Here is a 25,301-nt window from a genome sequence, read left to right as displayed (position 1 = left end):
ACTGCAAAAGTTATTGTGCAATTTGTCCTGAGTACGCTGATACCTGATATGTGGGAGGAACCACTGTTTCGGCACATGGCAGAGCTCAGAATGGAAGGAGCGCCGTTTGACTTTTTCAATGCAAAATTGGCTGGAATTCAGATTGGACGCCATGTCACGTTTGGAGAGTCCCTGATGTACCTAACAGTGGAAACCCCCTACAAGTGACCCCATTTTGGAAACTAGACCCCCCAAGGAACTTATCTAGATATGTGGTGAGAACTTTGAACCCCCAAGTGCTTCACAGAAGTTTATAACGCCCAGGCGTGAAAATAAAAAAATATTTTTTTTTCCACAAAAATGATATTTTTGCCCCCAAATTTTTATTTTCCTAAGGGCAACAGGAGAAATAGGACCCCAAAAGTTGTTTTGCAAATTGTCCTGAGTAGGCTGATACCCCACATGAGGGGGTAAAACACTGTTTGGGTGCATGGCAGAGCTTGGAAGGGAAGGAGCACCATTTGACTTTTTCAATGCAGAATTGGCTGGAATTGAGATCAGACGCCATGTTGCGTTTGGAGAGCACCTGATGTGCGCAAATAGTGGAAACCCCCAATTCTAACCCTAGCCCTAACCCTAGCCCTAGCCCTAACCCTAACCCTAACCCTAATGGGAAAATGGAAATAAATACATTTTTTTTAATTTTATTATTTTTCCCTAACTAAGGGGGTGATAACGGGGGGTTTGATTTACTATTTATGGCGGTTTTTATGTTTGGCGGCTGTCGCACGCTAAAAGACGCTTTTTATTGTAAAAATAGTTTTTGCATCACCACATATTGAGAGCTATAATTTTTCCATATTTTGACCCACCGAGTCATGTGAGGTCTTATTTTTTGCGGGACGAGTTGACGCTATTATTGGTATCATGTTCGGGCATGTGACCTCTTTTGATCGCTTTTTATTTTGTTTTTTGGGACGCAGAATTTACAAAAACCAGCGTTTCATGAATTTCTTTTGGGTGGTGCGTTTACGCCGTTCCGGATGCGGTAAAATTTATAAGGCGGTTTTATTCTTTGGGTCAGTACGGTTACAGCAATACCTCATTTAGGTTGTTTTTTTATGTTTTGGCGCTTTTATGCAATGAAAACAATTTTATATAAAAAATAATTATTTTTGCATCACTTTATTCTGCGAGCTATAACTTTTTTATTTTTTCGCTGATGATGCTGTATGGCGGCTCGTTTTTTGCGGGACAAGATGACGTTTTCAGCGGTACCATGGATATTTATATGCGTCTTTTTGATCGCGCGTTATTGCACTTTTTGTTCGGCGGTATGATAATAAATCATTATTTTTTGCTTTGTTTTTTATTTTTATTTTTTAAGGGGTTCGCTTAAGGGGTTAACTATTGGGACAGTTTTATAGGACGGGTCGTTACGGACGCGAAGATACCAAATATGTGTACTTTTATTGTGTTTTTTTTTTTTATTTCCAAAAAATGAATTTATTGGGGAATATTTTTTTTTTTTTATTTATTTAGTGATTTTTTTTTTAAATTATTTTTACACTTTTTTTTTTTTTTCTTTTTTTTTTACTTTATTACAATGTCCCAGGGGGGACATAACTGTCCTGTGACAGATCGCTGATCTGTCACATCACAGATCACTGTGACAGATCAGCGATCTGTCACAGGCACTGCACAGGCTTCCTCATGCCTGTGCTTTGCAGGCACTGAGGAAGCCAGCTTCCTGCAGGCCCCCGGAGGTCCCCGTCGCCATATTGGATCCGGGGACCTGCAGGAAAGGAGTCCCCCGCAGCAGCGCTGCACATTGCGCTACTATGGGGGGCTCAGGGAAGCAAGGAGGGAGCCCCCTCCCTGCCGATGCTTCCCTTTAACCCCCGGTACACCGCGATCGTGTTTGATCGCGGTGTGCAAGGGGTTAACGTGTCGGGGGCGGTCCGTGACCGCCCCTGACACATTGTGCCGGGTGTCAGCTATGATAATTAGCTGACACTCGGCCGCGATCACCGGCGCTCACCAAGTGGGCGCCGCTGATCGCGGTGACGTAATATTCCGTCCATGGTAATTAGGTCCAGGGTCACATGGACAGAATATTACGTCAATTGTAGGTAAGGGGTTAAAGCATCTATTATCAGATTCTCCAAGTTAAAGGGATTCTGTCAGCAGGTTTTTGCTATGTTATACATTTATACATGGCAGTTATACATGGCAGTTAGTCAGGGCAGGAGTCAGGTAACCCACACCTTGCCTTCCCCTTTAACCATGTGCTTTATTTTTATCCTCCTGTGTTCCCTTGCCATCCACATTCATCACCCTATCCCCCCTCCATCACGACTCATACACATCAGCCCCTCTATACTTCCCTCTCCCATGTACAGCTCCCACACACTCCTCACCTTCCTGAGAAACCTCAGCCCATCTTGCCCAAACACATCGCAGAAAAAAACTACTTACAATTCCAACAACTATTGGCTCTTTATCTTCCTTCTCCTACTGATTTCAGGGGACATCTCCCCCAACCCTGGTCCACCATCCCCCAACCTCGACCCCTACCCTACCTCATATCGAAACCACAATAATCTGATTAACATTACTTCCACTCCCTCATCTCAATCTTTTAATTGTGCCCTCTGGAATCCACGGTCTGCTTGTAACAAGCTTCCTTTCCTACACAACTACTTTCTGAACAACTCTCTTAATCTGTTGGCCCTCACTGAAACCTGGATTCAGGATTCTGACACTGTCTCTCCTGCTGCCATTTCCTACGGTGGCTTACAATTCTCTCACTCCCCGAGACCCACAAACAGACCTGGTGGTGGAGTTGGCATACTCCTGTCCCCACAATGCACTTTCCAGGTCATCCCCCCGTCCCATCACTCTTATTCCCTTCTTTTGAGGTCCACACCATCAGGCTCTTCCGTCCCCTCTCCCTCAGGGTAGCGGTCATATACCGGCCCCCAGGCTCACCCACCCTCTTCCTTGACCACTTTTCAGCCTGGCTGCCACACTTCATGTCCTCAGAACTACCAACCCTCATCCTGGGAGACTTCAACATCCCCATTAACAGCCCTAATTCCACATCTGCATCCCAGCTTCTATCACTAACCACCTCTCTAGGCCTCTCACAGCTTTCAACCTCTGAGACACATAAGGACGGTAACACCCTTGATCTGGTCTTCTGCCGGCTCTGTTCAATCTCCCACCTAAACAACTCACCGCTTCCACTCTCTGACCACAACATTCTCTCCTTCACGCTCACAAATCCTCGCCCACCCCAGCTCATTCCTACCTACCACACAGTCAGAAATCTACAAGCTATTAACCCTCAGACACTTTCAGATTCCAATCTCCTCTCTTTCCTGTCCTAATCTGGCTGTTCATCACTACAATGACACTCTTAGAAGCACCCTTGACCAAGTAGCTCCCCTCACCCTCAGAACCTCCAAACACAGAGTAAAAGAGCCCTGGCTCACATCGCAAACTCAACTTCTCCAGCGATGCTCCAGGAGTGCTGAACGCCTATGGAGAAAAACCCGCACACCAGAAGACTTCATCCACTTCAAATTTATGTTAAGAACTTATAACGCTGCCCTTCACCTTGCCAAACAGACCTACTTCACCACCCTGATCTCCTCACTAGCCAACAACCCCAAGAAACTTTTTGACACTTTTCACTCCCTCCTCAGGCCAAAAGCACAAGCCCCTATCACAGACATTTGTGCTGATGACCTGGCCTCCCACTTTACAGAAAAAATAGATAATATCCGTCAAGAAATCTGCTCCCAACCACCAAGTGCTGTGACTCCCATCCCTTCCTACATCTCCCCTGGCTCACTCTCCACATTTGATCCCATAACAGAAGAAGAAGTCTCCAGACTCCTCTCTTCTTCTCGTCCGACTACATGCACTACCGACCCCATTCCCTCACATCTCCTCCAGTCTCTCTCTCCAGTCGTCGCAACCCACCTAACTACAATCTTTAATCTCTCCCTCTCCTCGGGCATTTTCCCATCCTCCTTCAAACACGCCATCGTTACTCCACTACTAAAGAGACCTGCTCTCGACCCATCCTGCACAAACAACTACAGACCAGTCTCCAATCTCCCCTTCATCTCTAAACTTTTGGAACGCCTAGTTTACTCCCGCCTTACCCGTTACCTCTCCATTCACTCCCTTCTAGACCCTTCACAGTCCGGCTTCCGCCCCCTACATTCGACTGAAACTGCACTCATCAAAGTGACCAATGACCTTCTGACAGCAAAACGTAACGGTGACCACTCTCTGCTCATTCTTCTTGACCTATCTGCAGCTTTCGATACTGTTGACCACCATCTCCTACTCTCTAGGCTCCAGTCACTAGGCATTAAGGACACTGCACTCTCCTGGTTCTCTTCCTATCTCTCTGACCGCTCCTTCAGTGTTTTGTTCTCTGGCTCCACGTCATCTCCTCTTCCTCTTGCTGTCGGGGTACCTCAGGGCTCAGTCCTTGGCCCCCTTCTTTTCTCTCTCTACACGGCCCCAATTGGACAGACCATCAGCAGATTTGGCTTTCAGTACCATCTTTATGCTGATGACACACAACTATACACGTCTTCCCCCGACCTTACCCCCGCTGTACTACAGAACGCCAGTGACTGTCTGTCCGCAGTCTCCAATATCATGTCCGCTCTCTATCTGAAACTCAACCTCTCCAAAACTGAACTTCTTCTGCTCCCGCCGTCTACTAACCTCCCTAAATCTGACATTTCCTTCTCCGTGGGTGGTACCACAATAACACCCCGGCAGCAGGTGCGCTGTCTGGGTGTTATGTTTGACACCAATCTCTCCTTTACATCCCATATACAATCCCTTGCCCGCTCTTGCCGCTTACACCTAAAGAACATCTCTAGAATCCGCCCTTTTCTCACTATGGAAACAACAAAAACCCTCACTGTTGCATTGATCCACTCTCGCCTGGATTACTGCAACGCTCTATTAATTGGCCTCCCCGTCACTCGACTATCCCCTCTCCAGTCCATACTCAATGCAGCAGCCAGTATCGTCCATCTGGGTAATCGGTACTCGGACGCGTCCGCTCTTCGCCAGTCCTTACATTGGCTGCCCATTCATTATAGGATCCAATTCAAAGTACTTGTTCTCACCCACAAAGCTCTCCACAGTGCGGCACCCCCTTACATCTCTTCTCTCATTTCTGTCTATCGGCCTAGCCGATCGCTGCGCTCTGCAAACGACTTTCGACTAACCTCTGCACTAATCCGTACCTCCCACTCCCGACTCCAAGACTTCTCCCGTGCTGCTCCTATCCTCTGGAATGCTCTACCCCAAGAAATCAGGACTATCCACAATTTGCATAGTTTTAGGCGCTCCCTCAAAACACACCTGTTCAGAGCGGCCTATCACATTCACTAATCAAAGTCATTCTCTGTGTAAGTGTGCTTGTGTAGCCCATTCACTATCTCCATCCATCCTTCACTCCTGCAAGATGGCTGGACCTTCATTGTAAATACACCATTGTAAATACACACCTGTACTCTGTATCTCCCTCACCTCATTGTAGATAGTACGCTCTCACGAGCAGGGTCGTCTTATTTCGTCTTATTTTGCTTTAATTATTGTATTGTTAGCGTTGTTACTTATGACTTGTGTTTTGAAACTGTTAAACTGTAAAGCGCTGCGGAATATGTTGGCGCTATATAAATAAAGATTATTATTATTATTATTATTATTTATCTGAGGTAAGCATAAAAAAGAGGATGAGACACATTTTTGGGGTGTGTCACTTATTGGGCTGTTGATTCCGTACAATGAATGTTTTATCACCAGGAGATTTTCACTGCCTGGACCACAGTGCACGTGAACCCTGGTTCGATCACGCCCCTTCCTCTGATAAGCAGCTCACTGCCAACAGACAATGTACACAGAAAGCTGTGTTGTGGGTGGGGTTAGGTCGCTGAGCTCTTACGCATGCTACATCTAAAAACTGGAATAGCTTTTTTTCCTCCTACATTATGCTCCACTGCGATTAGGTATCAAAATCCTGCTGACAGATTCCCTTTAAGGGACTTGGTTTGTTATTCCCCATAGTACACAGCACACTCGAGCTATTAGGTGCATCCCCTAAAATTGCTGTTTAGAGGGGTCTGAATAGGCACAATAAGCACCTGTTCTCTACTCTTTGACTATAAGTATTTTCCAGATATTCTAAGGTGTATCTTTTTTATGACCACTTTATTTTTATTCTCTGGGTCCATATAAAAGATAGAATGACAGTCGATATTTCAGGTGACGTGCCAGTGATTGTCTATATAAAGTTATGGAAAGCTATTGTATTTTCTCTTGTTACGCAAAACCAGAAAAAGCTCAAATGAATCCAGTGTGTGCTCACAGGTTTTTTTTTTTTCCTTTTTTTTTGGAATGCCTAATGTTCAACAAAGAATGCAAGATTGATCTGATTTAGAACCAAAACGGGATATTAAATAAGAAAAAAACCTTATTACCAAAAATGATCCTAATGGCTTGTATTAGAGTCAGTGTTACAACAGATCTGCTTGTAGTACTGTGTTAAAGCCAAAAGATGGCAGAAGTGTTGTGCAGCAGAAACGATCAATGATTTTAGACCGGTTCCTCTGTGTAATGGTTCTAAAACGCAACCAAGAAAGGATGTTTGCAGAACTGTTTCATGTGCTCAGTTTTCTGACTTCTTTTTTTCGTTTGTCGTTCTTTTTGTACTGAAAAAAAAAAAACATTGCTGATAGAAAGTTCTCAGATTACTAGCATCCCACGAACTACACAAATATTACATGCAGTAAAAAAATTCCATGATTTATCATTCCAGACCACCTTCTTCCATTGCTGTATCGTCCAATTCTAATGCCCATGTGCCTATGTACGCGGGTTTATAAAGAACAGCGGTCTGCCAACGGCATAACCCCACACACACCAAGTTTGTAATGCACTGTGTGATCCGACACCTTTCTGTTAACTTTACTTTTTCACAAATTTGTGCTATGTTCTTTTTTTGTGAGATTGGACCAGACGAGCTAGCAGTTGCCACTGATCCACATCAGTCAGCCTTGAATAGCCTTGACTTTGTTGCCCTCCATACAATGACTGCAGATAGAGGGGCAGGTCACCAGATTCTCCATTCAGCCTCTGCGTCTGGGCTACTTTATTGGGTTCATGGTTATACTATGGAGGAGGCTGAAAAACATGTCCAGTTACATGCTCCTCAATCAGCATCATCTTGTGATAGGAGATAGGCTAATCAATAGGGCATGGCTTCCATAATTTAGAGAGCGAAGGGGCTATATTAGCAAGTAACATATGATCATCATTAACATACATTAAAAATAGTTATAGAAGGATAGGGAAATAAGGGGAGGTCAGCTCACCAGTCTCAGTTGCGATCCATAATCCTCCTGCGCACGGAGTCACCTTGATCAGGGGCGTTGACTGAAGCAAAATAAAGGATGGAATCTCCAGCGCTGGACTTCAGTTAAAAATTCATCATTTATTATAAATTCTTAAAATCGGACAGAAAAAAGTATGAATAAGGACATACAGGCAGATGGGGTCTCTGGTGGTCTCCAACCAACGCGTTTCGACCTAGAAGGTCTTACTCATGGTTCCATGAGTAAGACCTTCTAGGTAGAAACGCGTTGGTTGGAGACCACCAGAGACCCCATCTGCCTGTATGTCCTTATTCATACTTTTTTCTGTCCGATTTTAAGAATTTATAATAAATGATGAATTTTTAACTGAAGTCCAGCGCTGGAGATTCCATCCTTTATTTTGATACATTAAAAATGGAGCCAATCCTGTTAATGTTATTATTATTTATATAGCACCATTGATTCCACGGTTCTGTACATGGGAAGGGGTTACACACAAATAACAGATATCACTTAGAGTAAACAAACTAACAATGACAGACTGATATAGAGGGGAGAGGACCTTGCCCTTGCAGGCTTAGGGTCCCGTTTCACTGAGCGACGCACCAGCGATCCCGACAACGATAAGACCTGGTTAGGATCGCTGGTACTTCGCTAAATGGTCGCTAGTGAGCTGCCAAACAGACAGATCTCTTCAGCGACGCAGCATCCATCCAGCAATCCTCGGTGGTCGTTGGTACCTTGTCACACAGCAGCTTTTCTGAACGATTCCAGCCTGCATCCCTGAATTCTGCATCGCCAACGAGGTCGCTCAACGGGTCAAACTCAGCGATGCACGCTGGCCAGCGGGACACCGGTGATGAAAAAATGGCCCAGGACATTCAAGCACGATCATCGATATCCAGCGGGGGAGGCGGTCGCCGCTGTGTGTCACATGTAGCGAGATCGCTGGCGAGATTGCTGTCACAAAATCGGTGACGCTTCAGCGATCTTGCTAGCGATCTCACTATGTGAGACGGGGGCTTTACATTCTACAGGATGGTGGGGAAGGAGACAGTAGGTTGGGGGGTTGCAGCAGCTCTGATGATGGTGAGACGATAGCTCCAGTAGTGGTGAGGAGGCAGAGGGGATCACTGCAGACTGTAAGCTTTCCTGAAGAGATAGGTTTTCAGGTTCAGTCTGAAGGATCTGAATGTGGTTGATAGTCAGATGTGTTGGGGCAAAGAATTCCACAGGATGGGGGATATTCGGGACAAGTCTTGGAGGCGGTTGGATGAGGAGCGAATAAGTGAGGAAGAGAGAAGGAGGTGTTGGGAGGATCGGAGATTACGTGAGGGAAGATATCATGAGATTAGTTCAGAGACATATGGAGGAGACAGGTTATATATGGCCTTGTAGGTCAGTATTAGTAATTTGAACTGGATACGCTGAGGGAATGGGAGCCAGTGAAGAGATTTGCAGAGGGGAGAAACGGAGGAGTAGCGAGGAGAGAGATTAATTAGTTGGGCAGCAGAGTTAAGGAATGACTGTAGAGGTGTGAGAGTCTTAGCAGTGAGGCCACAGAAAATGATGTTGCAGTAGTCGAGGCGGGAGATGATGAGGGCATGCACAAACATTTTAGTAGATTGAGGGTTGAGGAAAAGACGGATTCTGGAAATTTTTTTTAGCTGGAGACGACAGGAGGTGGAAAGAGCTTGGATGTGTGGTTTGATGGACAGTGAAGGACTCTGAGGCAGCGAACTTCCGGTATGGGGGAAAGCGTGATGTCATTAATTGTGATAGGTCAGGTAAGGAAGATCTGTGAGATGAAAGAAATATGATGAGTTCAGATTTGTCCACTTATGAGTTTGAGGAAGCGAGAGGAGAAGGAGGATATGGCTGATAGACACTTTCAGATACTGTATATAATGAAGGCAAGAGGCTGAAAATGAGCAGTCAAGAGACATAATATCTGCCACCAGGTTTTTGCGACCCCTTCTGAGAACAGCATAATGTAAGAAAAGAGACTGATTCCAACGATGTATCACTTAGTTTACTAGATGCAGTAGTGGTGACACAATCAAGAGTTTTTAGATGTAGCAGATGTCAGAAAGCCAACCTCTCCCACACCACAGCTTTCTGTGTACATTTGTCTATTGACTATGGGCTGCTTATCAGAGGAGGGATTGGGATCAGGGCTCAGTCAAGCTGTACTCCGGGTAGTGATTCATTTTCTGGTGATAAAACTGTATAGAAAGAGCAGCACACAGCATACTCAGTGACACATCCCTGAAATCTGTGTCTCAGCCTCTACCTTATGCTGTCTTTTGATTACATAGTAAAAACCTACTAACAGATTCCCTTCCATGGTTCTTTGAGGTTGTCATCCTGGGTGAGGGTATTTGCCCATAATATGATCCTAGGTTTACTATTAATTGCTAGTTGCACAATTGACACTTGCTGAAATCTGGGGTTTCATGTGATAATTCCCATTTCAGCACTTGCTTCATATTTTCTCTCCTCATTCTGTTATGGTAGCATTGTCTTCATTCTATAGAAGTGCGATCACTGTACACTGAAATGTAATTGACCACTGTACACACTATGAACAATGCCATGCAGTCTGCCCTACCTTTTGCCACCCTTGTTCTGCTGACAGTGTTAAAGGTAGCAGTCTCATTGGATAGAGCACAGTGTTGTAGCAAATTAGATATTGCATTTGCCAAACCCATAAATATTCTTTCCATTAAACAGGCCGACATGCTCCTTCTGTCCAGTAGTGAGCCACATGGACTGTGCTATGTGGAAACCGCTGAACTTGATGGGTAAGTGTTTTTTGTTGCTTCCTTTTTTTTTGTCTTGTTAGATTTTTACTATTGATGTTATAGCAATAATAAATAAACATCTATACATCCACAGGAATATATTTTGTGCTGTACTTTAAAATCAAAATTTATTGGATGGTAGGAGATTTGCTGCCTCCCTTCCAGCTGCCAGGCAGCGCTGACCTGCACGCTGGACCAGAGACCCGTAAATCAATCCGCTCACCTATAGTCCCAACTGTCCCAGATACAGCGGACAGGCCTGGTTTTGTGTCTACGCCCTGCATTCTCACTGCCATCGCCTCTGTGACGTCTCCTTCTGTCAGGGGAGAAAGAAGTGGTAAATGGGCATGGATTGGGCGTGGACAAATTTTGCCATGCGTCGCAAGAGCTGTCCCTCTTTCTACTCTACAAAAGTTGGGAGGTATACAGGCTACAGGGATGACGCTTCCTGGAAGATAACTCTGCCTCCAGAGCTTATTTTACATGAAGGACAGTTACCAGTGTGAGACAAGTAACTAACACAGAACAGGAGAAATGAACTTTGTCTCCTTACAAACACATTTTTTGCTTTTCCCTGAGCTCTGTCTGCCTGTGAGCTTGAAGCTGAGAGGAACCTTCAGATGTGTCAGGTTTAATCACACACAGCTCTGCAGTGAGATCAGGAGAGCAGAGAGCGGCCATTATACATTACACTGGTAACCATTACATATCACTCTGGTAACACCGGTAATCATTACATATAACACTGGTAACCATTACATATCACTCTGGTAACACTGGTAACCATTACACATCACACTGGTAACACTGGTAATCATTTCATATAACACTGGTAACCATTACACATCACACTGGAAACACTGGTAACCATTACACATCACTCTGGTAACCATTACACATCACACTGGTAACCATTACACATCACACTGGTAACACTGGTAACCATTACACATCACACTGGTAACCATTACACATCACAATGGTAACTCCCCCTTCATGTAAAATAATCTCTGGAGGCAGAGTTATCTCCCGGGCAGTGTCCTCCCCAGAGCCTAGAAAGAGATCATTTATATAAAGTGTGGTGTAGTGACCACTGTATCCGCTGGGGAGCGCTGTGTGGATGTCACAGGAGAGAGGATGAGTGGCAGAATACTGAATGACCATTATGTATCTCAAGGTGGGTGGCCTTGGGATGGAGACTTGTGCGTGTGTTGATCAGCAGTGATACTGCTGAGGTGCTGTTTCAATGTGTTTGGAAAGTCTCCAGGTAACTGGTGAGACGGGCAGGACCAGTTACCTACAAACCCAGCCAGGGGGTGTGTTTAAGAACGCTATTGTAAAGTGTGTATGAGTGGTTGAAGGACCTGTGATGAGGTCATAGCCATTTGACCCGGTGGGCGTGGTTACGGACCATATAAGGTGGCCAGGGTAGGTCACATGGAGTGAATGCAGGGACCCGGTTGGTCCATTTTGGAAGGTCCCGTCTAAGAGAGATGGGGCTGTCTTCCTGACAGCAAGTGAACGCTGTGTTTATTGGCTGCCAAGCGAGTATCCCCTACCCGAATGCCAGCGCTGCCTTACAATTGGTGGAGAATGCTATGGGCAGTGTTGTAGCCTTGTTGCTAGGAGCAACGGAAGAGGACTGCAAAATTCGGTTGCTAGGGGCAACGGTTTCCAAAAAGCACAAGGTGCAGTGCTGGCAACGCTGAGCCAGGAGGGCTCACTGTTGTGAAATCCGTGTGATATACTGACAGCAGGTCAATGGAAGAGACTTATAGGACACCTCTGCGGTAGAGGGGTCCGAGAACCTGCGCGGCCAGCAGGTGATGGTCGTGAAAGCCATGTAATATGCTGACCGAGGTCCGAGAAAGAGACTGGTGATTGCTAGGGTGCCTCTGCGGATAAGAGGTACCCGAGGACCTGTGTGGCCGACACAGGTAATGGACAGGTTTTCGTGTTGTACTGACCTGGGTCAGTGAGAGAGACTGTGTACCTGGAGGGTTCTGTGAGCAAGGTCCTGGAGGGTCAGTGTTGGGAGGTCCTGGGAGAAGAATCGGATCCCTGGAGCACGTGGTATGACCTTGGACCTGGTAAGGCATGAGTGTTCGCCAGTCTCAGGCGGAGACGGATGTCCTGAAGAGCACCCGCTGAGCCCCTGGACCTGGTGAGGCCGGTGTGTTGGGAAACCCTGGGAGGAGGGTCGGCTCCCTGAATAGCACCTGGTGCGCCCTGTGTGTTGGACGGTCTCAAGCGGAGACGGAATGTCCTGAATAGCACACAGACAGGACACGTGAGTTTTGTGGGGGTTTTTTTTTTTTTTTTACTCTTTTCTCAACTCAGCCTGCGGTGGCTCAGTGGGAGTCAAGAAGGTGACAAGCGGCTTGCTGTAACTCGGCGGGGTTACGAAGGTGACATGCGGCTTGCTGTAACTTGGCGAGGTTACAAAGGGGACAAGCGGCTTCCGGTAACTTGGCGGGGTTACGAAGGTGACACCAGCAGCTGTGTGTGAACGGCAGCCGGTGATCGGTGACAGCAGGAGCTGTGGTGGTGCCAGCAAGGACTTGTGTGGTATCGTAAGAGACACAAACTGTGTTGTGTGAACTGCGGTCTAAGGAGACCAGTAAAACGGACATGGGGAAATCCTGAAAGGGGGCGGTGGCCCAAATCGGGGTAATAGCCCAAAAGAGGGTGGAGTCCCAGAAGGAGGCGGTGACCCAAATCGGGGTGGTAGCCCAAAAGGGGGTGGAGTCCCAGAGGGGGGTGGTGACCCAAATTGAGTTGGTAATTCAAAAAGGGGTGGAGTCCCAGAGGGAGGCGGTAGCCCAAATTGGAATGGTGGTCCAGAAAGGGGCCGAGTTTGCAAAAAGGGCAGCACTGGGTACCTCAGTGGACATGTCTGGGAAACCGCAGTGTGTGTGTGTATGTCTTTTGAGGAGTGCAGCATGTATTTTCCAGATAACGACGGGCCACAGGTGTGTACCGTGATGCTGCACTGGGAAGGAGTCTCTTGTAGGCTGGACTCAGAGTCAGGTGACTGACAGGAACGCCGCTCGTTTTATCTCTGACTGAGAAAAATGTCAGAGTTCGCTGCGACCACGGGGTCATTGTGATTTATACAGTGGACAGAGTCCTGATTGAGATGACAAAGGGGGTTAAGTGTCAAGGTGGTAGTATGCCACTAAACTTAGTGCATACCTTTGAGAGGGGTCGGGACTGTGTCTTGTTTGATGATATATGGCAGGAGGATGGAGACGTTTCTACTGTTGGGTTAGCAGACATGGTGACGGTGACGCCTGCTAAGCTGGACAGGTCAGTTGTAGAAGTGACCGGAAGAAGGGGTACATCTGCCCAACTTACGGACCTGACGTCTCGTGACATGACGGATGGTGGGCTGGGAGATGAGACTACTGGAGTGGACACACGGTCAGAGGGTAACTGGAGGGTTCTCTTGGATGATCGGCGTGACTCAGACTCTAGGGGTGACTGTGGCTCTGAGAGAGAGAGGGAGCACAGACTAGATGAGCTAGAGAAAGAAGTCTTCGAGTTCAAAGGTCACCTGGTATCGTGGCAAGTTCTGAATAAGTCCCTCAGAGGAAAAGTGGGAGTACTAATAGAAACTGTAAGAGATCTTCTGCGGGAGAAGAAGTGGGACGAAGACTTACAGCGGCCAGGCCTGAGTGATGAACAGAGTGAAGACAAGAAGAAACTGGAGAGTATGGAAGCAGAGATGATCCATGTGCAAGAGAAGCTTGCTGCTGCAGAGCATGCTAAAAGGCAAGCACAGCAGGAAAGAGATAAACTGGCTGATGTGATTGCCAACAACAGTGGTAAAGATGCTCTGGCTTTGGAAGAAAAGAGGCGGTTAGAGTCTCGCATTGTTCAGCTTGAAGAAGGACTGGAGGAAGAACAAGGCAATGTTGAATTAGCCAATGACAGGCTGAGAAAGGCCACACTTCAGGTTGACCAGATGAATGCTGATTTGAAGACAGAACTTAGTAATTGTCAGAAGAATAAGCGTGCCCGTCAGCAATTAGTTCGCCAGAATAAGGAGTTAGAAGCAAAGGTTGCACAACTGGAGGAACAGCTGGATGCTGAAATTAAAGTGCGACAATCTGCAAGGAAACAAGTATGTCGTACGGAGAAAAAACTGAAGGTTGTACTAAGGCATATGGATGATGAAAGGCGTAGTTCTGAGCAGTACAAAGACCTGGCGGAGGGAAATAATGTGCGTCTGAAACAGCTGAAACGCCAGGTGGAAAAAGCAGAGAAAGAGGCTCAACGTGCCAATACGTTGCACTGTGGATTACAGTGTGAACTGGAGGATGTTACAGAGACAGCAGGTGCAATGAACCGTGATGTTAATGCACTGAAAAGCAAACTTAGACGTGGTGGGGTACCATTTGTTACAAGACTCTTAGATAAAGAAAGGATGGTGACTAAACAGTGTCTGACGACGCAGACAGACCGTGACTGGAGGGTCAAAGACAATGACCGATATTCTGACCGCTGGGAGCGGGGGAGGCCTAACGTAGGGATGAGGCCGTATGACAGATGGAGATTGTTCTCTCGACCGGTGGGGAAAGGTGTAATGAGTGCCCGGTCTCGAGATCCTGGTGTAATGTTGTGTGTTCAACCCCACAAGTCTGAACAGCGGGGGAGGTATGTGGTGTAGTGACCACTGTGTCCGCTAGGGGGCGCTGTGTGGATGTCCCAGGAGAGAGGATGAGTGGCAGAATACTGAATGACCGTTATGTATCTCAAGGTGGGTGGCCTTGGGATGGAGACTTGTGCGTGTGTTGATCAGCAGTGATACTGCTGAGGTGCTGTTTCAATGTGTTTGGGAAGTCTCCAGGTAACTGGTGGGACGGGCGGAACCAGTTACCTACAAATCCACCCACGGGGTGTGTTTATGAACGCTATTGTAAAGTGTGTTTGAGTTGTTGAAGGACCTGTGATGAGGTCATAGCCATGTAACCCGGTGGGCGTGGCTACGGACCTTATAAGGTGGCCAGGGTAGGTCACATGGAGTGAATTCAGGGACCTGGTTGGTCCGTTTTGGAAGGTCCCGTCTGAGAGAGATGGGGCTGTCTTCCTGACAGCAAGTGAACGCTGTGTTTATTGCCTGCCAAGCGAGTATCCCCTACCCGAATGACAGCGCTACTTTACAAAAGTGATAAAGGATGCTTTATCTACAACAAGACATCTGACATGAGACAAACAGGTATCACTCTCCTCAGCAGTCTATAACCTGTAAAACTATATTAATAGTTTAGATAGGTCAAATGTGGTGACAGATTCCCTTTAACATATTCTGTCAGGTTGTTAATTAAATTTGCTAATCTTCAACTTTTCCGAGCAGAATCCTCAGAATATGTAGTGTTGTACTTATCTTTGTAGGGGAACCAAAATTCTGAGTATACACTTATATAAATCCCGTTCACATGCATTGCAGGTGAAATTAACGTGGATTTAAATAAGGAATCTGTGCTGAAATCTGTGTGAATTGGCGCATGAATGAACGTGTCCTTACTATGTGAAAGCCTAATTAAAATGAAAGGGCACCTACGTATTTTGGATAGTCTGGTTTTACTCAATCCAAATGAGTATGTACAAACGTTACCTAAAATCTGAATCCTGTACGTTTCCAGTTCGGTTTTGTAAGGCTTCTGCATTTGCACATGATCAGTTGACTGTCTCCGCAGCCCTTTTTTGGCTTTTATGTAGGAGTCAACCTTGTAATTGATTTCATATTTAGCTATGAATGTTGTTTAACATTTGAGTAACAATTGTAAGTATTTATTTGTGCGCTACATCATATGTAATCAACTGTAGCTAATGTCAGGTGGATTAAGTATATTTCCATTGTAAACACCAAAGTATCAATGAATGAATGATGATGCAATTAGGACATCAAAACAGCTAGTAAAGTTTAATTACATTCCTGACAGCAGCGTTTTTCATCTTCTTTTACATATAGATGGTGTTTCTATTGTGTACAGTGAAGTCATTTAACGTCATTTATTTACAGATGTGTGTGTATAATACATTCAGTTTTTTATTTAAGCAGTTATCATATTGTTATTAAATTAATTAAAGGAAATCTATCACTGCATTGTACGCCTCTAAACTGCCTCCGCTGCCTTAAACTGTAAGGGAATAGGTCTCTGAACATATTTATATATTTATTCAATGTTGTAATAGTTGCTCTCTTCGAGGATTTAGTAATCAGTAGATTAAATGCTACAACTATCATGGGGTAAACAAATTTGCTACCTTGGAATATGCAAAATTACCCAATGTCAGCAGCAAGATCCTATAGAAAAAGGCCAGCATCCTGCTCAAGAAGGTCTAAGTTAAATAAAAAATCTTTAATTACAAGGATGAGTTTCACAATGATTCTCACAGTGGATTAGCGACATTGCTACAGAAAGAGAACATCTGATAGTCAAAAAAGATGGAGAAACTCGAAACTCCAACAATAAATATACCGTATTTTTCAGATTATAAGACGCTCCGGATTACCGGGGGTGGTGGCTGTGGTGAAGCAGGGTCCCAGGGTCACTGCTGGAGGAGGCAGGAGTGGGGTGATGCTGCAGGTTGGGATGAGGGGGTGACCGAAGTGCAGTGCGCCGCTGCGGGGGTGTCCGGTGCTGCGGGGGCTCTGCCGACATTTTGTAAAAGGCCAGATCCCCTGCAGTTCTGTGGTTTCCTGTGCGGTGGACTCCGGGAAAATGGCCGCCGGGGGTGGCGAATGCGCAGATGGTGATATCGGCATCAAGATCTCGGCAGATGAGATTTCAGCACTGAAAACATCTCCATCTGCACATGCGCCGCACTCGGTTGCCATTTTCCCGGAGTCCACCACACAGAAAACCACGGAGCTGTGGGGGCTCTGGCCTTTTACAAAATGTCAGCAGAGTCCCCAGCAGCACCGCTGGGAGCCCCCTCATCCCAGCCTGCAGCAACGGTACCGGTAAGGTTTATATGCATTATAAGACGCAATTTTTTTGGGGGAAAAAAAGTGCGTCTTATAATCCGTAAAATGTGATAAGTGTATTTACCCCTTTAATGGCATGCACCATATAAATACGCCGCAAATCAAAAGTGGGGTGTATGGAGCTGGCTCACTCAGCGAGACCGCCTAATACTCGGCAGGCAATGGCTGTGTATTACAGCCAGGACCTGCCACTAATAATTGTTAACCTGTGAAATGCCGAGGTCAATTTCTGACAACGGCATATATCTCACAGCGACGAGCTTGCAATGTAGTACTTCTGCCCATCGGCGCACCAGTGACGCGATCGCGGTTCGCCAATGGGTTGTCATGACAGCCGGGGGGTCAGCTAATGACCCTCATGCTTGTCATTACAGACCTCCTTTCAAACCCTCCTGTGGCAGAGCTTCAAAGGAGTCTGTGATTTCTGCTATAAGCATCGCTGCATATAGCACAAGTGATTAAACAAATGCATCTTCAAGCACCCTAAGGGGGCTGACAAAATCAGTAAAAAGTAAAGAAAAAATGTTTTACAAAATATGAAAAAAAAAAAAAAAATAAAACTTAAAAAATAAAGATATAAAAAAATACAGATATTTGGTATCGTTGCATTCAGAAAAGTTGGATCTATGAAAATATAAAATCATTTGACCCAATCAGTCAATACCGTAAATGGGGAAAAAATACAAGAACGGTAAAAAAAAACAAAACACATCTATCCCAAAATACTACTACAGTTAACAAAATGATAAAAATGTCATCTCACCCCGCAAAAGGATACAGCTCCCTCAAATGAAAAATAAAAATGTTATGGGTCTCGGAAAATGGCGACACAACTCCTAACATTTTTTTTTTGTAAACTTCAGATTTTTGTTTCACCTCTAAAGCAATAAAAAAAACTGGCCATATTTGGTATCGCCGTAATCATATTGATGAGGAGAATCATATTGCATGGTAATTTTTACCACCAAATGTACACTGCAAGACCCAGAATTGTGGGTCTTTTCACAATTTCACAGCACTTGGAATTTTTTTTCTCCTGTTTTCGAGTACACTATGTGGTAAAATCAAAAGTACAACTTGTCCCACAAAAAAAAAGCACTCCTATGTCTGTGTGGACAGGAAACTAAGAGTTGTGACTCTGGAAAGGAGAACAAAATAAAGAAAACAAAAATGGGCTGCAGCGTGAAGGGGTTAACAAAAAAAAAGGAAAGTAGTCAACTTTTTATTAAAGATACACATATGAACAATTTACATACCAAAGATAATTATTCAGAGTACATGTTACTTTTAATAAATATAAGTGTGCAGGATAATGTGTGTGTAAACTGTAGGGAAAATAAGTATAAGTATTTGATACACTACTGTTTCAAGTTTTCCCACTTACGAAGAACGGAGAGATCTGTAATTTTTATCATAGGTACACTTCACCTGTGAGAGACCGAATCTAAAAATGAAAATCACATTGTATGATTTTTAAATAATTATATTGCATTTTATTGCATGACATAAGTATTTGATCACCTACCAACCAGCAAGAATTCTGGCTCTCACAGACCTGTTATTTTTTCTTTAAGACGCCTTCCTACTCTGCACTCATTACCTGTATTAATTACACCTCTTTTAAGTTATTATATGTATAAAAATCTGTCCACACACTCAATCAATCACACTCCAACCTCTCTACCATGGCCAAGACCAAAGAGCTGTCTAAGGACACCAAATGCAAAATTGTAGACCTGCATAAGGCTGGGATGGTCTACAGAACAGAAGGCAAGCAGCTTGGTGAGAAGGCAACAACTGTTGGCACAATTATTAGAAAATGATATAAACACAAGATGACTGTCAATCTTCCTCGTTCTGTGGCTCCATGCAGGATTTCGCCTTGTGGGGTAAGGATGATTCTGAGACCGGTCAGGAATCTTCCCAGAACTACATGGGAGGACCTGGTTAATGACCTGAAGAGAGCTGGGACCATAGTCTCAAACATTTCTGCTAGTAACACACTAGCTAACTAACATTAAAATTCTGCAGGGCACGTAAGGTCCCCCTAGTCATGCCAGCACAAGTCCAGGCCCGTTTGTAGTCTGCCAATGACCATCTGGATGATCCAGAGGAGGCATGGGAGAAGGTCAGATGAGACCAAAATAGAACTTTTTGGTATCAACTCCACTTGCTGTGTTTGGAGGAAGAAGATGGATGAGTACAACACCAAGAACACGGTCTCAACCGTGAAGCATGGTGGGAGAAACATCATACTTTCGGGGTGATTTTCTGCAAAGGGCACAGGACGACTGCACCGTATGGACAGGATCATGTATTATGAGATTTTGACCAACAACCTCCTTCCCTCTGTAAGAGCATTGAAGATGGTAGATCGTGGCTGGGTCTTCCAGCATGTCAGTGACCCGAAACACACAGCCAGGGCAACTAAGGAGTAGCTCCGTAAAAGTATTTCAAGGTCCTGGAGTGTCCTAGTCAGTCTCCAGACCTGAACCCAATATCTTTCTAGGGAGCTGAAACTCAATGTTGCTCAGCGACAGCTCCAAAACCTGAAAGATCTGGAGAAGATCTGTATGGAGTAGAGGGCCAAATTCTCTGCTGCAGTGAGCAAACTTGGTCAAGAATTAAAAGAAAAGTCTGACTTCTGTAATTGCAAATAAAAGTTTCTATACCAAATATTAAGTTCTTCTATTTTTCTATTGTCAAATACTTATTTCATGCAAGAAAACAAAAATTAAGTACCGTATATACTTGTGTATAAGCCGACCCCCATAATTTTGCCACCAAAAAAACAGGGAAAACTTATTGACTCGAGTATAAGCCTAGGGTGGAAAATGCAGCAGCTACTGGTAAATTTCAAAAATAAAAATAGATACCAATAAAAGTTAAATGAATTGAGACATCAGTGGTAAAATGTTTTTGAATATCCATATTGAGTCAGGATCCCCATATAATGCTCCATACAGTTCATGATGGCCCCATTAGATGCTCCATACAAAATACACCCCATATAATACTGCACAAAGGTTAATAATGGCCCCATAAGAAGCTCCATAGAATAATATGCCCCATATGCTGCTCCATAAAGGTTATGGCCCCATAAGATGCTCCATAGATTATGCCCCCAAAAGATGCTCCGTAGATTATGCCCCCATAAGATGCTCCGTAGATTATGCCCCCATAAAATGCTCCATAGATTATGTCCCATATGCTGCCACTGCTGCTGCAAATAATTAAAAAAAAAAATGACATACTCGCCTCTCCGTCGCTGGGGGCCAGTTGCCGGTGTCACTGCTCGCTCAGGACCCCGACACCATCGCTGCTCGCCGCTGTCTGCCGCGTCCTCTGTCAGTGACTGTTCAGGCAGCAGAGGGCGCAACACGCACTAACCACGTCATCGCGCCCTCTGCTGCCTGAACGTCACTGACAGGACACGGAGGACAGCGGCGAGCAGCGATGGAACGGGGACAGGTGAATACTGCATATACTTACCCCCTCCTGGCGCCGTCTCTGCAGCCCCCCCTGCTTCTCCCACGGTCTCCCTTCCTGACCCTACAGCGGTCACATGGTACCGTCCATTAAAGTCATTAATATGCGCATATTCATGACTTTAATGAGCGGTACCACGTGACCGCTGAAGGAAGGGAGAAGCGGGGGGGCTGCAGAGATGTGCCAGGAGGGGGTAAGTATGATCTGACTCCCCCGCCAACCCCCTGGCGTATATGACTCGTGTATAAGCCGAGAGGATTTATTTTTAGATTTTGTCTCTCACAGATGAAGTGTACCGACGATAAAAATTACAGACATCTCCATTCTTTGTAGGTGGGAAAACCTGCAAAATCGGAAGTGTGTCAAATACTTCTTTTCCCCACTGTATTAGAGTGTGTGTGTGTGTGTGTGTGTGTGTGTGTGTGTGTGTGTGTGTAATGTGCTTCTCACTAAATTAGAATATCATCAAAAAGTTAGTTTATTTAATTTCTTCAATACAAAAAGTGAATCTCATATATTATATACAGTAGAGTCATTACAAACAGAGTGATCTATTTCAAGTGTTTTATTTCTGTTAATGTTGATAATTAAAGCTTACAGCCAATGAAAACCCAAAAATCATTATTTCAGTAAATTACGATACTTTATAACACAAGCTTGAAAAATTATTTTGAAATCCGAAATGTTGGCCTACTGAAATGTATTATCAGTAAATGCACTCAATACTTGGTCAGGGCTCCTTTTTCATCAAGTACTGCATTAATGCGGCGTAGCATGGAGGCGATCAGCCTTTGCCACTGCTGAGGTGTTATGGAAGCCTAGGTTTCCATCTACAAAAAGCTTGTTGGCAGAGGGAAGCAAGAAGTGCTCTAAAATTTCCTTGTAGATGGCTGCGCTGACTTTGGTCTTGATAAAACACAGACCTACACCAGCAGATGACATGGCTTCCCAAACCATCACTGATTGTGGAAACTTCACACTAGACCTCAAGCAGCTTGGATTGTGTGCCTCTCCACTCTTCCTCCAGACTCTGGGACCTTGATTTCCAAATGCAATGCAAAATTTACTTTCATATGGAAACTACACCTTGGACCACTGAGCAACAGTCCAGTTCTTTTTCTCCTTGGCCCAGGTAAGACGCTTCTGACTTTGTCTATTGGTCATGAGTGGCTTGACACAAGGAATGCAACACTTGTAGACCATGTCCTGGATACGTCTGTGTGTGGTGGCTCTTGAAGCAATGACTCCAGCAGCAGTCCACTCCTTGTGAATCTCCCCCAATTTTAGAATGGCCTTTTCTTAACAGTCCTTTCAAGGCTGCGGTTATCCCGGTTGCTTGTGAACCTTTTTCCACCACACTTTTTCCTTCCACTCAACTTTCTATTAATATGCTTGCATACTCTGTGAACAGCCAGCTTCTTTAGCAATGACCTTTTGTGGCTTAACCTCCTTGTGGAGTGTGTCAATGACTGCCTTCTGGACATCTGTCAAGTCAGCAGTCTTCCCCATGATTGTGGAGCCTACTGAAACAGACTAATGGACCTTTTTAAACGCTTAGGAAGACTTTGCAGGTATTTTTTGTTAATTATTCTAATTTACTGAGATAATGATTCTAATTTACTGAGATAATGACTTTTGAGTTTTCATTGGCTGTAAGCCATAATCATAAACATAATCACTTTACTATCCCCACATCCTTTGAGCATTGGTTTAATCAGGTTGTAGGGTTACCTTTTATAGATTATAAGCACATTTTAGCTAATTTTTTTATATGCTATCGTGATTCTAAAGTTTATTGTTGGCATTTCTCCATAATAGTTTTTATGTGTGATGCATCTTCTAAGCCTTTCCACTTACCTGTTGCACGGTATATTGGCTTTTTTTCTATAGGATCTTTTTTTATGTATACACTATAGTTATGCCACATGTCTTAATTGTTCTTCCAGTCCTGGGTTTAGCACCTCCACTTCTAGACTTGAGTTGACAAACAAAACCCAAGACATAAACAAAATGAACAAATGCACTGCTGTAAGTAAATGAGTAAAACCATCAGTGTACATAAATAACATGGTGCACTTAACACCATTTTTTTTATTAAAGAAAAAAAAAAAAAAGCGATAACGGCATCTAACCAACATCAAGGTATACTTAAGTTCGGGATGGTCATAACCTCTAATATTAGCATGCATCATTGTGACGTCCTCTGTGAATAAGGGCTGAGCAGGATCGGGTCCCAGACATGGACACACAGCTAGTGGGGAGCTTTTAAATGTAATATACACCTTGACACTGGTGGGATGACTCCTACTCTTTTTCTTTTATAGTAAAAACAGTATTTTTAAGTCTTTTTTTTTTTCATTTTGTTCCTGTCTTGTTTTTTTTTTTCGGTTTAGTTTGAGCTGACAAAGAATTTGCTGTGTCGCTATTTGACCATTCTTTTTTTGCAGATGGGGCTGGCTGACCTCTCATTTCAATAGCTAAGCCAACCTTTCTCTGTTAGCCAGGCCTATTTAGACATCACCAAAGCACATATATGTACAAGTTTTTAATAAAACACGCCTTTAATCCCTTCATGACTTTGCAATTTTTTGATTTTGCGCTTCTGTTTTTTTCTTCCCCTTTTTCCAAGAGCCATAACTTTTTTATTTTTTTGTCCCATATCTGTGTGAGGGCTTGTTTCTTGCAGGACGAGTTGTACTTGTGATTGACATGATTGATTTTATCATATGATTCAGTGAAAAGCAGGAAAAAAAATTCCAAGTGTGTTGAAATTGCAAAAGAAATGCAAATCCACAATTATTTTTTGTTTTTTTTATTTACTATATGCTAAAACTGATCTAGCAATATGATTCTCAAGGTCAGCACGAGTACACAGATACCAAGTAATTTTTTTAATTTTTTTTTAAACTGTTACAAAAAAACTTTTGCATGTGTTGCCGTTTTCTTTTTTCGAGATTTGGGGCTATGTAATTGCACCCTGAGCTGATATTTTTGCCTATTCCATTTTGGGGTGGATAAAGTGTTTTGACTGCATTTTATTGCAGTGTTGCAGCGAACAAAAAAAATTAAGTCTGGCGTTTTTTATTTTTCTTGTTACTTTGTCTACAGATCAAATTAATTTACCGTATTTTATGTTTATTTTGCTTTTTGATAGATTGGAATTTTGCGAACTTAGCGATACAAATATGTGTAATTGCTTTATTTTTAATGGGGCAAAAGGGGGTGAATTGAACTTTTGTGGGGGTGTTTCATATTATTAAAAACTTCTTTTTTTCTCTCACTTTTTACGGTATTTAATAGTCCCCTTAGGGGACTTGAAGCTGCTATCGTCCGATCACTTGTGCTATATACACTGCTCAAAAAAATAAAGGGAGCACTAAGATACCACATTGTGGATATTACTGAATGAAATATCGCAGCTGCAAATCTTTATTCATTACATAGTGGCATGCGTTGAAAACAAGAATACATAAAAATGACAAATGTAAATCAAAATTAATGTCCCATGGAGGTCTGGATTTGGAAGGATACTCAACATCAAAGTGGAAAATCAAATTACAGGCTCATCCAACTTCAGTGGAAACTCCTCAAGACAAGGAAATGATGCTCAGTTGTGTGTGTGGCCTCCACGTGCCTGCTGACCTCCCTACAACACCTGGGCATGCTCCTGATAAGTCGGCGGATGTTGTCATGAGGTATCTCCTCCCAGACCTGGACTAAAGCATCCGCCAACTCCTGGACAGTCTGTGGTGCAATGTGATGTAGGTGGATGGAGAGAGACATGATGTCCCAGATGTGCTCAATCGGGTTCAGGTATAGGGAACGGGCAGGCCAGTCCATAGCTTCAATGCCTTCATCTTGCAGGAACTGCTGACACAATCCAGCCACATGAGGTCTGGCATTGTCCTGCATTAGGAGGAACTCAGGGCCAACCGCACCAGCATATGGTCTCACAAGGGGTCTGAGGATCTCATCTCGGTACCTAATGGCAGTCAGGCTACCTCTGGTGAGCAAATGGAGGGCTGTGTAGCCCTCCAAAGAAATGCCACCCCACACCATTACTGACCCACTGCCAAACCGGTCATGCTGAAGGATGTTGCAGGCAGCAGATCGCTTTCCACGGCGTCTCCAGACTGTCACGTCTGTCACGTGCTCAGTTTGAACCTGCTTCCATCTGGGAAGAGCACTGGGTGCCAGTGGCAAATTTGCCAATCCCGTTTGTGTAGACACATGCACATTTGTGGCCTGCTGGAGGTCATTTTGCAGGGCTCTGGCAGTGCGCCTCCTGTTCCTCCTTGCACAAAGGCTGAGGTAGCAGTCCTGCTGCTGGGTTGTTGCCCTCCTACGGCCCCCTCCACATCTCCTGGTGTACTGGCCTGTCTCCTGGTAGCACCACCAACCTCTGGACACTACGCTGACAGACACAGCTAACCACCTTGCTACAGCTCGCATTGATGTGCCATCCTGGATGAGCTGCACTACCTGAGCCACTTGCGTAGGTTGTAGAGTCCGTCTCATGCTACCACGAGTGTGAAAGCACAACTAACATTCAAAAGTGACCAAAACATCAGCCAGAAAGCATTGGTACTGAGATGTGGTCTGTGGTCCCCACCTGCA

The 25,301-nt window shown here is 44.5% G+C and overlaps 1 protein-coding gene across 3 annotated transcripts in view; it reads left to right on the top strand.

The window, feature by feature from the left end:
- The window catches only part of ATP8B4 (ATPase phospholipid transporting 8B4 (putative)), a 355,883-nt gene that overhangs the window by 153,159 nt on the left and 177,423 nt on the right, over positions 1–25,301 (top strand). For all 3 annotated transcript variants that reach the window (XM_073568472.1, XM_073568473.1, XM_073568474.1), the window contains one exon: positions 10,128–10,198. In XM_073568472.1, the coding sequence (XP_073424573.1) occupies positions 10,128–10,198 (71 nt within the window). The remainder of the gene's footprint in view (positions 1–10,127; positions 10,199–25,301) is intronic.

The sequence above is a fragment of the Dendrobates tinctorius genome, unplaced genomic scaffold, assembly GCF_039654945.1.
Source record: "Dendrobates tinctorius isolate UK_male_01 unplaced genomic scaffold, ASM3965494v1 ptg000022l, whole genome shotgun sequence".
In the NCBI taxonomy this organism is placed as follows: Eukaryota; Metazoa; Chordata; class Amphibia; order Anura; family Dendrobatidae; genus Dendrobates; species Dendrobates tinctorius.
The sequence above is the reverse complement of the archived record's forward strand: the minus strand, read 5'-3'. Positions and strand labels throughout refer to the sequence as shown.